Here is a 16,145-nt window from a genome sequence, read left to right on the forward strand (position 1 = left end):
ATAAAAACCATATGATCATCTCAATAGACACAGAAAAAGCTTCCAACAAAATTCAATACCCATTTATGATTAAAAAAAAAAAATCCAGAAAATGGGCATAGAGGGAACCTACCTCAACATAATAAAGGCCATATATGACAAACCCACAACAAGCATCATACTCAATGGTGAAAAACTGAAAGCATTTCCACTAAGATCAGGAACCAGACAAGGATGGCCACTCTCACCACTCGTATTCAACATAGTTTTTGAAGTCCTAGCCATGGCAATCAGAGGAGAAAAATAAATAAAAGGAATACAAATTGGAAAAGAAGTAAAACTGTCACTGTTTACCGATGACATGATACTATACATAGAAAATCCTAAAGATGCCACCAGAAAACTACTAGAATTAATCAATGAATTTGGTAAGGTTGCAGGATACAAAATTATTGCACAGAAATCTCTGGCGTTCCTATACACCAACAACGAAAAATCAGAAAGAGAAATTAAGGAAACACTCCCATTTACCATTGCAACAAAAAGAATAAAATACCTAGGAAAAAACCTGCCTAAGGAGGTGAAAGACTTGTACTCAGAAAACTATAAAACACTGATGAAAGAAATCAAAGACAACATAAACAAGTGGAGAAATATACCATGTTCTTGGATTGCAAGAATCAGTATCGTGACGATGACTATACTACCCAAAGCAATCTATAGAGTCAATGGAATCCCTAACAAACTACCAATGGCATTCTTCACAGAATTAGAACAAAAAATTTTACAATTCGTATGGAAACACAAAAGACCCCGAATAGCCAAAGCAATCTTGAGAAAGAAAAATGGAGCTGGAGGAGTCAGGCTCCCTGACTTCAAACTATACCACAAAGCTACAGTAATCAAGACGGTATGGTACTGGCACAAAAACAGAAAAATAGATCAATGGAACAGGATAGAAAGCCCAGAGATAAACCCACACACATATGGTCACCTAATTTATGACAAAGGAGGCAAGAACATACAATGGAGAAAAGAAAGCCTCTTCAACAAGCGGTGCTGGGAAAACTGGACAGCTATATGTAAAAGAATGAGATTAGAACACTACCTGGGCTTCCCTGGTGGCACAGTGGTTAAGAGTCCGCTTGCCAATTCAGGGGACATGGGTTTGAGCCCCAGTCCGGGAAGATCCCACATGCCACAGAACAACTAAGCCCGTGTGCCACAGCTGCTGAGCCTGTGCTCTAGAACCCGTGAGCCGTGACTGCTGACCCCATGTGCTGCAACTGCTGAAGCCCCCATGCCAAGAGCCTGTGCTCCACAACAAGAGTAGCCACCACTGTGAGAGGCCCATGCACCGCAACAAAGAGTAGCCCCTGCTAGCACAACCAGAGAAAACCTGTGTGCAGCAATGAAGACCCAACGTGGTCAAAAATAAATAAATAAATTTATTTTTAAAAAAAAGAACACTACCTAACACTATACACAAAAATAAACTACAAATGGAGGAAAACACAGGAAAAACACTCTTACATAAATCAGAGCAAGATCTTTTTTGACCCACCTCCTAGAGTAATGGAGATAAAAACAAAAATAAACAAATGGGACTTAATTAAACTTAAAAGCTTTTGCACAGCAAAGGAAACCATAAACGAGACAAAAAGACAACCCTCAGAATGGGAGAAAATATTTGCAAATGAAACAACAGACAAAGGATTAATCTCCAAAAAATACAAACAGCTCATGGAGCTCAATATTTAAAAAAACAAACAATCCAGTTAAAAATTGGGCAGAAGACCTAAATAGACATTTCACCAAGGAAGACAGACAGATGGCCAAGAGGCACATGAAGAGATGCTCAACATCACTAATTATTAGAGAAATGCAAATCAAAACTACAATGATGTGTCACCTCACGCTGGTCAGAATGGCACGCCAGTCAGAATGGCCATTATCAAAAAATCTAGAAGCAATAAATGCTGGAAAGGGTGAAAAGGGAACCCTCCTGCACTGTTGATGGGAATGTAAATTGATACAACCACTATGGAAAACAGAATGGAGGTTCCTTAAAAAACTAAAAATAGAACTACCAGATGACCCAGCAATCCCACTACTGGGCATATACCCTGAGAAAACCATAATTCAAAAAGAAACATGCACCACAGTGTTCATTGCAGCACTATTTACAATAGCCAGGACATGCAACCAACCTAAATGTCCATCAACAGATGAATGGATAAAGAGATGTGGCACATATATACAATGCAATATTACTCAGCCATAAAAAGAAACGAAATTGAGTTATTTGTAGTGAGGTGGATGGACCTAGAGTCTGTCATACAGAGTGAAGTAAGGCAGAAAGAGAAAAACAAATACCGTACGCTAACACATATATATGGAATCTGGAAAAAAGAAATGGTACTGATGAACCTAGTTGCAGGGCAGGAATAAAGAGACAGACATAGAAAATGGACTTGATGATGTGGGATGGGAGGGAGCTCAAGAGTGAGAGGATATGGGGACATGTGTATGCATATGGCTGATTGGCTTTGTTGTACAACAGGAACTAACACAGTATTGTGAAGTAATTATACTCTAATAAAGATCTATTTTTAAAAAATACTGAGAATTGATGGTCATCCTCATCATTTTCTATGTAAGTGCCGTACACATGCCTAAGATCCTTACTTCAAGCCAAGCAATCCGTCATCACTTTACCTGTCCACATAGGTCTTGTTGCCCTGAATCGTTTTGTGCTCTCCTTTGAATCTTCACAGATTTTCCAAATCCCATTTCCACTGTGTGTTCAGAACCAGACACAGTACTGAGCTAAGGGTCAGAGAGTACACTCCCAGCAGCAGAAGATCCTTCCCAGGAAAGGAGCATGCTGTCAGTGGGAAAGAAGAAAGTTCCCCCAATACATGAGTCTTCAAAAGGATGAAATAGGATGTTTCCTTTCTTGCCTCTAAATAAAATAACTCTTGCCCCTCTAGACAAGGAAAAGAAATGATAGCGCGAAAGATATGTAGCGTCTTTGACTTATTTATGTCAACATCCTGTGACCACATCCTAAGTGATCTTCGCACCTTTCCAAAGAGCTATTCATTTGGTTTTCCTCCAGCACTATCAACAGAGCTATGCCGCTTTTATTCACCTGAGCACAGAGTCCTTCTATACCAGCACTGAAAATTAGAGCTACCGTGTTCTCTAAATTTTATTAATATTATCGAATGGAACGTATAACCCAGACTCAAAGAATGTGTGTTTTGTTGTTAGTAAACACAAAAGAAACTTCAGAGCTAATCTTGGAGCCCAGGCACAACCCTCAGGACTCCAGGGTCAATCAGGGTGACTAAGAACAGGAACGGCTTTTGTTTTAAAGCAGATTAACATTTTGGCTGACATCAAAGCATGCATTCTCCCCTCTGCTTATGTCATGTAAACGGAAAAAGTCGTGAAAGAGAAATAGCCAGATGCTGCCTTTCTCAGGGTTGGGGGCAGACTTCCCTTGGATGGCACAGTATGGAGCATTAATAACTGAGCACAGATCTTACTGAGAAATTATCATCCCAGCATTAGGCATCAGGAGACCCCGGTGCTAAGGCTCCAGCCAAAGGACTCTGCTTTGTGTGTGCTGGGAAAACCTACTGCCATTAAGCAGTTATTCTGAGTGCTTGTAGTTCGGACTGATTGTGAGTGTTGGTAACAAAAGAACCCCAGTGAGAGGGGGATGAAATAGAGGATTTCGGTGCTGATGGAGATTAAATAGCCTGAGGATGGCTTTGTATATTAACTTCAGGGAACTAGGGTCTTGCCACCTAAAGAGTGACACCTGATGCCTCGATTGTAGGTAATAAATCTTTAGTAAACCTCAGATCTCAAGTAGGCTGCTCAGAAGGTGAGAGAAATCACATCAACCCCTAAACGTCTTTCTTTCTGGAGACTGAAATGCCGTCTCTGGGCACTTACATTTATGTGAACAGAGGATTTAACACTCGAGGCAATTGAAGTTTCTCATGAAATGATGAGTCCTTGGCCTTGTTGACAAAGCACCCTGTGAAGAGCACTATTGTCATCTGAATTGTCAGCTGCAAAGGTATAACATGATTAAGACCAAGTGGTAACCCAAGATTTGGGGTCTGGTACCCCAGGAAAAACAATTCTTGATAGGTTTTTTCGGTGGAAATGAGAGAGAGCGAGCTGGACAAGTACAGTCAGATAGCAGCAGAAAAAGTGTTCCTGGTCACTTATTTTTCTAGCAATTAAAAGGCTGAACAAGCATGGTTGGATTTAGAGATTATCATACTAAGTGAAAGAAGTCAGAAAGAGAAAGACACCATATGATATCACTTATATGTGGAATCTAAAATATAACACAAGTGAACTTATGCACGAAAGAGAAACAGACGCAAAGACATAGAGAACAGACTTGTGGTTGCCAATGGGAAGGAGAAGTGGGGGAGGGAAGGACTGGGAGTTTGGGATTAGCAGATGCAAACCATTATATACAGAATGGATAAATAACAAGGTCCTCCTGTAGAGCACAGGGAGCTATATTCAATATCCTGTGATAAACCATAATGGAAAAGAATATAAAAAAAGAATGTATATATGTGTAAAACTGAGTCACTTGGCTATACAACAGAAATTAACACAACATTGTAAATCAACTATCCTTCAGTTTAAAAGAAGGCTGAACAAATATTGAAAAGAATGACATTATCAGCATTAATAAATATCTCTAGGTCATAGCAAAGAGGGATGGATCTTTTTTGACCTTCAAGAACAGTGATGACGGCCATGAAAAGAGCTGCTGTGTTTCATGAACACACCTACAAGCATGTAAATAACAATGTCCTTCTGGGTCCACTACAAGGAAGGATGCTCTTGGGCTGTCTGTTGGCAGAGCCTCCTTGCCCACGTTTCCTCCATGCAGCTCAATATATTGCATGAAAAGAAGAACCTTCTTAACTGAAATACAGACAGAAAAGGAAGTTTTTTCTTTTTTGGAGCACCGCAGGTAAAAATTTAAAGTTTAGAGGAGTTACTAAGAACCTGGCCAATCCTCCAAAAAGTTCAAATTCTAAGGAGAACTTAGTCTAAATTTTAAATTATAAGTCATTCTTACTTGAAAATCTAATATAAGAAGTCATGGGCTTCCCTGGTGGCGCAGTGGTCGAGAGTCCACCTGCCGATGCAGGGGACGCGGGTTCGTGCCCCGGTCCGGGAAGATCCCACATGCCGCGGAGCGGCTGGGCCCCTGAGCCACGGCCGCTGAGCCTGCGCGTCCGGAGCCTGTGCTCCGCAGCGGGAGAGGCCACAGCAGTGAGAGGCCCGCGTACCGCAAAAAAAAAAAAAAAAAAAAAAAAAAAAAAAAAAAGTCATATAGTATATTACTGTTTTAAATTGAATAATCTCAACCTTATCATTATAATGAGATTTCATGAGAAATAGAATACAGGAGCTGGATGAGCCTTAGCAATTATATCAGAAAAGTGAAATAAAAGTTGAACTTATCCTTAAAACAATCTGAGCAAAAACATGATTTATTCAAGTATTTTTCTCAAATGATCTGGGTAACTTGCATTTTTCACTTAACATTGCATAGATACAGGCCACAGAGGCTTTTTATACGTGCGTTCAGCAAGGAAGAATTATGCTGCAGTTATATAACACACTGAGGCATCTGGTCCTCTGGCTGTTTTCAGTAAGCATTTAATCATTCTTTCCAAAGGCCTCTTAACTCAGCTAGTTTTTCACAAAGTAATGAGCGCTTTATTCCTCAGGAAATATGTCTAAATGGCTTAGCACAATATAGTTACATAGTGTATCTATTATACCAGGAGTACATTTTGTTGTTACAAGACTTTGGAAAGCATTAAAGACTGCTCTGAAATTGAAATATTTCCCCCAGATGTTTGATTGCCTAAGTACAGGCTATATTAAGGAACAGAAGCAAAACAACCCTTGTGGTTTCACAGATGTCCTATCACCACGCAGACTCTTTCATAATCCTCTGAATAAAATCTAATTTGTTTCATCTGGTGAAGAGATCATTTCTAGCTTCTGACCTATATGAGTAAGAAGATCTGATAATCTGAATTGTATTTCATATTAAACTTGTACTTGGTGGGTAAAGCAAATTGTTGATGTTCTTTCTGGATAATATTTTTTAAAATATTCGTCTTAGTTAAGATAAACTTGCATATTTTGATGTTGATTTGCACTTCCTTTGTATGCAGCTCTTTAGAGGTAAAGCTACTTTTTTCCCCCATTAATACTTCATTTTACAACATTTTAAGTCAAAGACTTGCCCTTAATATAATGCCCATTCTAAGCTATTTCTTTCTAGAAAGTTCATAATCTGAAACTGCCAGGAGGAACCACTCAGCTAATCACCCTCTCATTGCCCAAAATGAGGAAAGGACCCTCTGTTCTCCTCCTTTATCTCTTTTCAATTCTGTGGTCACCTTCCTAGAAGTCTTAACTCCCAGTTTGAGAAACACTAAAATTTGTGAAGAGTGCCAATCTTTTAACTTTGTATTAACTAAAAATATCTTCTTAGGATTACCAGGAACACTGGTCTCAATTTGAAAATGCAAAATCAAGCAATGGACCCAGAGGTCAATCTTCAGAAACAACCAATGGCCAGCAACCTTCCAGAAGACCAGCCAAGCACAAGATTCAAAAACAGCATAAACACCGGCATGGCCCAAAGTCTTTGGTGACTGAAGAGCTGGCTGTCAGTCAAGGAAACCAGAATAACGCTTCCAGACAGCAGCAAACCCCAACTAAGCCTATAGATACTGCAGTGAAACAGGAAACGGTCGTGATTATGAATGCCCCGAACAATGATTTACAATACTCAGGTATACCGAGAAGCCAGGAACCCAAAGTAACCTCCAATAAATTTGCTCCACCACACCAGGCTTCTGACAAGGTATTATATAAAAATTCTACCAGGTATCACTCAATGATGAATGTTAATACAGAAAGAGGACGCAAAGACCAAGAAGAGAAAAGATTTTCATATCAGCAGCTACACATCGACACTCTTTCCAATATGGGCTTGAGCTATCTTCATGAACTTACTAAGAAGCATGCATCCCTTAGCCAGAAGGGCTCTCAGTCTGTTTCTAACATAAATGATGATGGATCAACTGAAAATAAGAAGCAACCCAAACAGACTTATACAGAAACAAAGTATAAGAACTTAGAAATATTATGGTAAGAATTCCCTGTTCTCAAGTGGTTTTCTAGAGTAATGAGAGGCTGCTAGAGAAAGACAGGAGGGGGAGGACGGGGTGGAGGCGGGGGCCGTTCATGGCGATGGTCAGGCAAGAGGGAAAATTCTCCTAATGACGTCCTTGCCTCTGACTTCTGCAGAAAATAGTCCACTTTTGATGCATTTCTTTCCTTCTTCCCTGTCTCCTCTACCTTTTCCACTGTCGTTAAACCAGAGATTGGAGGGAGAATGGCAGAGGAACCCAGTCAAAAAAGATCAGTATATTGTGAGGGTCGCAAGTAATGTTCAGAGGGAACAAATTCTCTCCAACTCTGTAATGATCTATCCTAAGAAAATAATCTAAAATACAGAAAAAAAAACCACGTGGGTGTAAAAATATCATTTACAACCATATGATATCACTTATATATGGAATCTAAACTATGGCACAAATGGCCCTATCTACAAAACAGAAACAGAATCACGGACATAGAGAACAGACTTGTGGTTGCCAAGGGGAAGGGGAGGGAGAGAGATGGACCGGGAGTTCGGGGTTGATAGATGCAAACTATTACATTTAGGATGGATAAACAACAGGTCCTACTGTATAGCACAGGGAACTGTATTCAGTATCCTGTGATAAACCACAATGGAAAAGAACACAAAAAGAGAATGTCTATATGTGTATAACTGAGTCACTTTGCTGTACAGCAGAGATTGTCACAGCATTGTACATCAGCTACACTTCAATAATATATATATATCATTTACAGAAATGACAACAATAATGGAACAATAAGGAAATGTTTAGATTAATTATAATATTTAACATCATGTAACCATTAAAAACCATATTTATGAGGAAATGCTTCTATAAAGAGAAAATAGTACAGTGCAAAAATTACACCTAAGGAGTATGAGCTCTGTCTACTATGTCAAAATGTGCAGGGGCTTCCCTGGTGGCGCAGTGGTTGAGAGTCCGCCTGCCGATGCAGGGCACACGGGTTTGTGCCCCGGTCCGGGAAGATGCCACATGCCGCGGAGCGGCTGGGCCCGTGAGCCATGGCCGCTGAGCCTGCGCGTCCGGAGCCTGCGCTCCACAACAGGAGAGGCCACAACAGTGAGAGGCCCGTGTACCGCAAAAAAACAAAACAACAACAACAAAATGTGCAGAGAAGATGAAAAACGCACCAAAATGTCAATAGTGGTTATTTCTGGCAAGAGAGATTGGGATTATTTTTAATTTCTTCTTTATATTTTCTGAGTTGTCCAAGTTCCCTACAATGTAGATGCATTGCTTCTATAATTAGAAGAAAGAAAAGCTATTTTTAAAATCGGGGTATTTCTTGATATCATTCAGTCAAACGTGTTTATTACATACCTGATATGGATGAATATAGGGCTAAAATGCTATAAAAGATACAAAAGTGGGCTTCCCTGGTGGCGCAGTGGTTGAGAGTCTGCCTGCCAATGCAGGGGTCACGGGTTCGTGCCCCGGTCCGGGAAGATTCCACATGCCGCGGAGCGGCTGGGCCCGTGAGCCACAACTAGTGAGCCTGCATGTCTGGAGCCTGTGCTCCGCAACAAGAGAGGCCGCGATAGTGAGTGGCCCCTGCTCACTGCAACTAGAGAAAGCCCTTGCCCAGAAACGAAGACCCAACACAGCCATAAATAAATAAATTTTTTTTTTAAAGGTTAAAAAGTAGTATGATGCACGGAAACCTTCAAGGAGCTTATTTTCAAAGTAGGGAGACAATGTGACACACATGAATTAATCAGAATACATTTAAGTGCTCCACTTGGAGGTATGGAATGTACAATTAATAAGATTCAGAATTCACTTCCTAGAAGAGATAGTGATAGATATCACTATCTATAGATATCGTCTTTTTTTCCTGACTTTAGAGGGAGTCTAACATATTTGCCATTAAAAATATTTAATTTTTAGTAGTTAGGGAGAGAAATAGGAAATGGCCTCCTATTCCTATTTTTTTCCTGCAAAGGACTTCTATCATAAATAGATGTTTAATGTTATCAAATTCTCTGCATCAGTTGAAGTGGCTAAATGTGTTAACAGATTTTCTAACATTCCATCATCCTTTTATTCCTAGGACTAACCCAACTTGTCATACTATTATAATATATTACTTGATTTGATTTGTTAACTGTTTAGGATTTAACATTCACATGCAGGAAGTGAGACTGGCTTAAAATTCTCCAATCTGCCATTGGCCCCCGTCTGGATGTGTTATCAAGATTATACCAGCCTTAAAATAATTCCCCCATTTTATATCCTCCGGGAGACTTCATGTACAATTGGAACTGTTTCTTGAAGATTTCATAGAATTTTCCAGTAAAACTATTTAGTTCTCATGTGTTTTTTTTGTTTGGCTTTTCTTTTTGTTGTTATTTGTGGGCAGATATTAAACTTTAAACTACTTACATTTTTTTTGTGATACTCATATAGTTGGTTTAATTTCTACTATCTTAATTTGTCCTAGCCACCCTACTTTTTCCAATACATATTGTCTTTATTTTTTTAATATTGTCTGTTGAACTGATAGAACTTTCTGCTACTTTTTCCCTCTACTGATTTGGAAATGCATATTCTCTTTCTATTCTTTTTTTTTTTAAACTTACATTATTAACTAGTCTAGTGTTAAAATTTCTATTCTCCTGCAGACATATTCAAATCATTGGATTGTTCTAATCCAATCACCCTTTGTGTCATACATATTATTTTTATCCAGCATCTTATATCTAAAACTAATTGTTGTTTTATTATTGTTGTATAGAGTCAGTGCTGTTTTAGATTTAACCAGTTGTTTATTATTGTCTTTGCCTCCCATTCTTTTTTCCATTTTACTCTTTCTTCCTGAAGTAGATCCTTTAGAAGTTCTTTCGGCAAGTACATTTCACTGGTAAATTTACCGGAAATTCCTTTACTTTCCTCTCTATCTTAAATTATGTTTAACTTGATAAAGAATTTACCTCTTTGAAAACACTGTTTTTCTATTTCCTGGCTTCTCTATTTCTTTGAAAAGTCTTTTATCAATGTAATTATCATTCTTTTTGTCTTGGTCTTTTTTTCTCTTCTTGGTTTTGAGGTCTCTGTTTTTGGTGTTCTGAAGCTTTGCTGTGATGTATCTAGGTTTGAAATTTGTAATCCTGCTTGTGATTTTTCTGGGATTCCTAAATCTGAGGGTTCATTTCCTTCATAAATTCTGGAAAATTATCACCCATTTTTCCTTTGAATATTATGTCTCCCAAATTTGCTCTAATTTTCCTTCAGGAACACCAAATAGATGTATATTTGATTCTCTTATTCTAGACACTGTGTCTTTTAAACTGTTTCTTATTTCATCTCTTATCCCTCTATGCCTCTTTCTGAGAAATTTCCTCTAAGTTTCTAAATCTCTTCAGCTCCATTATGCTCTTTGGTGTATCCACTGAGTTGTAAATTTCAGTAATGGTGTTTTTCATGTCTAGGACTTCTATATGGTTCTGATTAAAACCTTACTGTTATTTTTTCAGAATATATTTCTCGGGGTTTTGATTTCTTCTTTCATGTCTTTAATCATTATAAACATGCTTCCTTATGAATGCTATCTAATATTCAATTATCTTAAGTTCTTAGAAATCTAATACTGCTTTGTGTGTGTGTGTGCATGTGTATCTGCTGATTCTCATACTTGGTAGGTTATTTACTCACATGTTCTAGGATTTTGGATTGTGAACTTATGTTTATCCATCTTATCTGTACACACCTAGGCAGGCTTGGGTGGGAATGTATCCTTCCAGAGAACTTGCTTCTGCCAGATACTACAGAGGTATCCTTCCTCTAGGATCACTTTATGTTAATTTCTTGGTGTTGGATTTCCATGATTATGTGGGGAAGGTAAATTTGAACCCCAAATATTGTCCATAGATATTCACAGGGAATTTTTTTTCCCAGCTCAGAGACTGCATTAAGACAGATAGGCTTGCTTTGTTGTTTCCCAAGGCTGGTGAATGAGTTTTTCACTAATTTGCCTTTTTATTGAGGGTGTAGCTCTTCATGGGTGACATACAGCCTTCATGCAGGCATCTCAGTTCTGATTCTCTGCCTGACACAGAGCCACGATCTCACATATCCCATACCAGTGTTGAATGGTGAAACTCAAGCACTTAGGTCCAAACTCCCTCAAAGAAAGCCATAGCTTCATCTTATCTAAATCTGCTTTAGTTTTAGTTTCTGTTTAGTTTGTGGTCTCTGAAGATTCCCTGTCTCTCTTACAAATCCAACTATCTAATTAAAAGGGCATTTGTTTAATTTAATCCAACCTGTCCAGGTATTTTGTGGTGGGAATGCCTTTGATTTTTCAGAATGATGTTTTCTCTATTCTGAATGTACTAAATGAAAGTTCTAAGTAAGAGCTAGAATATTCTAAAGAAAAAATGGAGGATATTAAGAAATTAATGTATTTATGAAAAGATTAAGCTAAAGAACATTAATTTGATTGGGGGAGTGATAAATACATCAAATTAATGGTTCATAAAGACTTTTTTTTTAGGAGTTTTTTTGTTTGTTTGTTTTTTCTTGCGGTACCGCGGGCCTCTCACTGTTGTGGCCTCTCCCATTGCGGAGCACAGGCTCCGGACGCGCAGGCTCAGCGGTCATGGCTCACGGGCCCAGCCGCTCTGCAGCATGTGGGATCCTCCCGGACCGGGGCACGAGCCCGTGTCCCCTGCATCGGCGGCGGACTCTCAACCACTGCGCCACCAGGGAAGCCCCATAAAGACTTTTATGCTAAAAGTCTTATGTATCTAGGTTTCATTAACAGATTTGTGCTTTTTTTTTTTTTTTTTTTCCTTTAAGGAAGTTCCATTCTTCCTCTGAGAGCCAACCTGCTTCTCCAGACTCGCGGCTCACCCAGACAATAGAGCAGCATCAGCAAGCCCTAATGCATCTGACTGAGGTGCATCCCCACGAAGGGGCCTTACCCGGCGTCACGCTTCCACCCATACCCTCAAGGGTGGAAAGTGAATCCCGACTCAGTTCAGAGAGAAGCCAAAGAAACCAAATGAAAATTAGCCGTAGCAATTCTGAAGGCTATCTGTTTCAACTGGAAAAGGGGAAGAAGCATAGGAAAAGCAGCAGCATTAAGGTAATAAAAGCATCTTACTTACTTAACCATTTATTCTGATAATACACAGGGACCTTGATTTTCATTCTCCTTATCACAGGCCTGGAATACGGGTGCTGCCGCCCCTCCCCCCCCCCTTCTTCCTCTCTAGTCCCCACCCGTTGAGAAGTCTTCTCAGCCTTCATCTCACCTCAGCTGCTGCAGTAAAGCACCCATGACAGCCAATTACTGAGCTTTCTTCTGAAATGTTTGCTTTACTGGGTTCTGTGTTTACCTAAGATTCACCATGACTAGCACCTCTGTGCACTTAGGTCTTTCCCATCAGGTCTGCTTTGTTAAATAAGGGCAATGGGGGTGGGAGGCAAAGAGGAAGGTTTCCAGGAAGAAATGAAGGAGCGTTAAAGGAGGCTTTTTATGTCCTTTGTGTTTCTCTACTGTTACAAACAATAAAAACCCCTCCGGAAAGATCACCTGTTTCTAGTGTCACATAGTAAGGAAAAGGCTGGAAAATGCATTCTGCTTTACTGGGCAACAGGGAAATAGCTGCCCAGTTTACTGGCTGGAAGCAATAGTCCTGTGGTGGATTGGCCCCGCCAGGAACAGACTCTGAAATGGAGATTTGTGAGCAAGAGAGTTATGGGGGAACCACCCTTGTCGGGGAGGGTGGGGGCAGGGCCGGGTGAGGGAGGAGGGGAGGCTTTGAGGCTGGTGCAAAGGACGCCTCAGCCTAGCCCATGAGGGCTCTGAAGTTGGGACGGCCCTTCAGAGGCAAGGAACCCATGTGTTCTCCCACATGGCTCAGCCACTGGCTATTGACTGTCTCTGGGGGAGGGCTGTAACTTTGGGCACAGCCGCTCCATCTGGCTGAGGGCAGTTCTTAGGGAGGGACTCGACTGTGAGCCACAGCAGACAACACTCCCAGCCGCCGGGCGACCAGTGGACGCTAGTGGGGCGTCCACTAGAAGGCAGATTGAGGGCGCCATGCTTAGTTCAGCTCAACATATATGTGTTGAATTCCTACCAGGAACTGTGTCAGGTGCTGGGATGTACAGCAAACGAGCCATGCCCTTCCCCCCCCGGCAGAATCATGTTGAAATAAAAGAGAGAGAGAGGCACAGCGAACACAGAGGAGCACCGAGGGGGACACATCCCCACCCGCAGGTCAAGCAGCGCTTCAGGAGGTGATCGTGAGGCATCTTAGAGGATGACTGAGAGTTAGCAAAAGAAGGAAGACTGAAAGCATTTCAGGCAGAGGGGCCAGTGTGAGCGAATGTTCTGAAGCTTGAGAGAACACAAAGCATGCTGGGAACTGATGCCTTTCAGGGCTGCTGTCACTCAAACTGGGAGGCGCTGAGTGTTGAGAGGTGACAGTGGAGAAGTAGGTCGGGGACCGGGTCTTCGAGGATCTTGCTCGTCACTGGACGAAGGAGGGCTCTAATCCCTCAGCTGGTGGGGAGCGGGGGTGGGTTGGCGGGGGACAGGGAAGAATTGTAACCACAGTTAGATTAACGTTTTGGAAAGACTGCCCTGGCGGTGGTGTGCAGGGCAGATGCAGGGCACTCCAGGAATAGGGGATTGTGAAGTCAGTGGACACCCACGTGGGAGCCTCAGAAAACAAGGAAAGGGTGGCCTTGACGAGAAGAAGGGAAAGCTGGACTAGAATGGCAGTGGGTCATATTGCAGAGAAGAAAAGGAGGACCAGCTTGGTGTGGCCTCCCGAGATAGAACCTCAGAGGCTGATGCACAGGAAACGCCCCAGCCCACTGCCACCACCCGAGAGCGTAGGCCTTTGGCTCGCTCACAACGCCGGGGCCCTTCCCTCCACCCCTTCCCACACGCTGACCTGAGGGCTCCTTGAGCTCCTCCTCTGACCCTCCCTCACACCCTCCGTCCTGCCGGGGTACCTAATTCTTGCCCAGGCTGTGGAAACCACTGCTGGTTGTTTAGAGCTGGGATGACCCCCAGTTTCACAGTAAATAAGAAGAAATGTGTTCCTGGGTTCATAAGTCACTTATTTTTCCACCAAAACATCATTGCTTGACAGTTAATCGTACCTCATTTGAGGTACGATTAGTACTATTTTCAAGTACTTCATAAATAGAATAGGGTTTGTAGACTGGACTAGGAAGCCAGACACTGTGCGTATTATTATTTCTATAGGGAGATGTATTCAGAGCTTAGGAGCCAATACATTCTCAAGGTGAGGGCGTCCTGTCACTCTGGAATTGACGAGTTACCAGGGCCTAAAAAAGAGCACAAACTCACTACCTCGGAAGAGAAACTTTTGGGTTAGGGTTCTTGCCAACGGTGGATTATGGTTGAAAGTGCAAGCTTTTAACAATTCCTAATGAGCAGGGTTTAGTGGAAGTCACGCACTCAGCCATTTCTCATTTCTCATCACTTAATCTCTCTGTGACTCGGACAAGTTATTAATTCACCTGAGCCCCTATTTCCTCATATGCACAATCAGAATTGTTCTTTTTGTAGATTTGGTTTGACAGTTAAGTAATGTATTAAAACCTTAGCTTAGTGCCTAGCAAAGAATAGACATCAACTAAATGTTAGTTTCCTTTCCCTTCCTTCTCCTCTTGATAGTTTGAACCTGTGTTTTACCGAGGGAAGGCAGAGGACAGTACCCAGTGATGGTGTGTATCATGAGACATCTAAGATCGGGGAGGGGAGGGAAGAGGAAGAAAGAGAACTTCCACTTACCTCTTCCCAAGCCCTCTTTCCAACTTGGGAAATCCCTGCCTCCCTGCTTTCTCTCAGAGATGTTGCAATCCATACGTATCCATTTTCTCCATCCAAGACTTTCAGCCTACGTCCGACAAAGACACAGAAGCACTCTTTGTCCGGGAAGCCATTCCAGAAGCTAAAATGATTTAGAACTGAGCTATTTGTATAGGACAGCAGGTAGCCGGGGCCCCAGACAGAGGGACTCATTACCCAGGTCATGCCCATTTCCTAGTCAAAGCAAATCTCGTGGTTTCCAAGGGAATCAACTTGAATCACATTAAAAATTTGAGGATTTGTCAAGATAATAGGCCCAAGCACCGTTCCTCTTCTCCTGGCAGTTCTGTTGTGACCAATTTATGAACACTCAGCACTGTCCATGACGCTGAATCCAGACATCAGGCGGTGAGAGATTAACACAGCACAAGTGATGACAAACAGTAATAAAAATATCTGCTGCAACCTGCCACAAAATAACCGCTTAAGGAGTTCTCTGACAGCTGTGTTGAGCTGAGCTGCAGTAATTAACTCGTGTGTTTGTTGTCACGGACAATCCGGGTATTGCTGCTTGACTGCTTCTAAGACAGGTTTATTTGGATTAAGTTTAGCAACCGCAGAGCAAATTTCCTTCACTTGCTGTTCCCCAGTATTTGAGGCATTGTTTTCCATCCCGTCTCTGAGTAACTTTCTCACCCTTACACATCTGAGGAATGTTCTGGAGGAAAGCCCCGCAGTGTCCCCCACAGCGGGGCACGACCTCTCAGAGTTGAAACAAGTCCTCCCGGGACAGTCAATGTCATTGCCAAGTCAGGCACCTTTTGCCCCACGTTGACAATAAAAGTCACTCTTCCGGCTTGAGAAGACGTGTGATTGATGTCCGGCAGAAACCTTCCACTAGGAGATCCTATGCCAGACTCTGCCAAAGCCGCGACCGGCGGACACCAGTTCCAAGGGGTAGATCTGGTCTGGTCAGCCGTCAGCTAGAGCCAGGGTTGGCTGATGTCACCCTGCGTGCATCTCATGCAAAGACTGGCAGCAAACCCCGCCGGGGAGTTTTTGAAAACATGCTTTTATTTTCCCCC

At 41.7% G+C, this 16,145-nt stretch overlaps 1 protein-coding gene across 2 annotated transcripts in view; it reads left to right on the forward strand.

Annotated features, from left to right (window-relative positions):
• The window catches only part of JHY (junctional cadherin complex regulator), a 67,691-nt gene that overhangs the window by 44,437 nt on the left and 7,109 nt on the right, over nt 1–16,145 (forward strand). For both annotated transcript variants that reach the window (XM_067039507.1, XM_059068253.2), the window contains 2 exons: nt 6,545–7,206; nt 12,063–12,351. In XM_067039507.1, coding sequence (XP_066895608.1) covers nt 6,545–7,206; nt 12,063–12,351 — 951 coding nt within the window. The remainder of the gene's footprint in view (nt 1–6,544; nt 7,207–12,062; nt 12,352–16,145) is intronic.

The sequence above is a fragment of the Kogia breviceps genome, chromosome 7 (genome assembly GCF_026419965.1).
Source record: "Kogia breviceps isolate mKogBre1 chromosome 7, mKogBre1 haplotype 1, whole genome shotgun sequence".
In the NCBI taxonomy this organism is placed as follows: Eukaryota; Metazoa; Chordata; class Mammalia; order Artiodactyla; family Physeteridae; genus Kogia; species Kogia breviceps.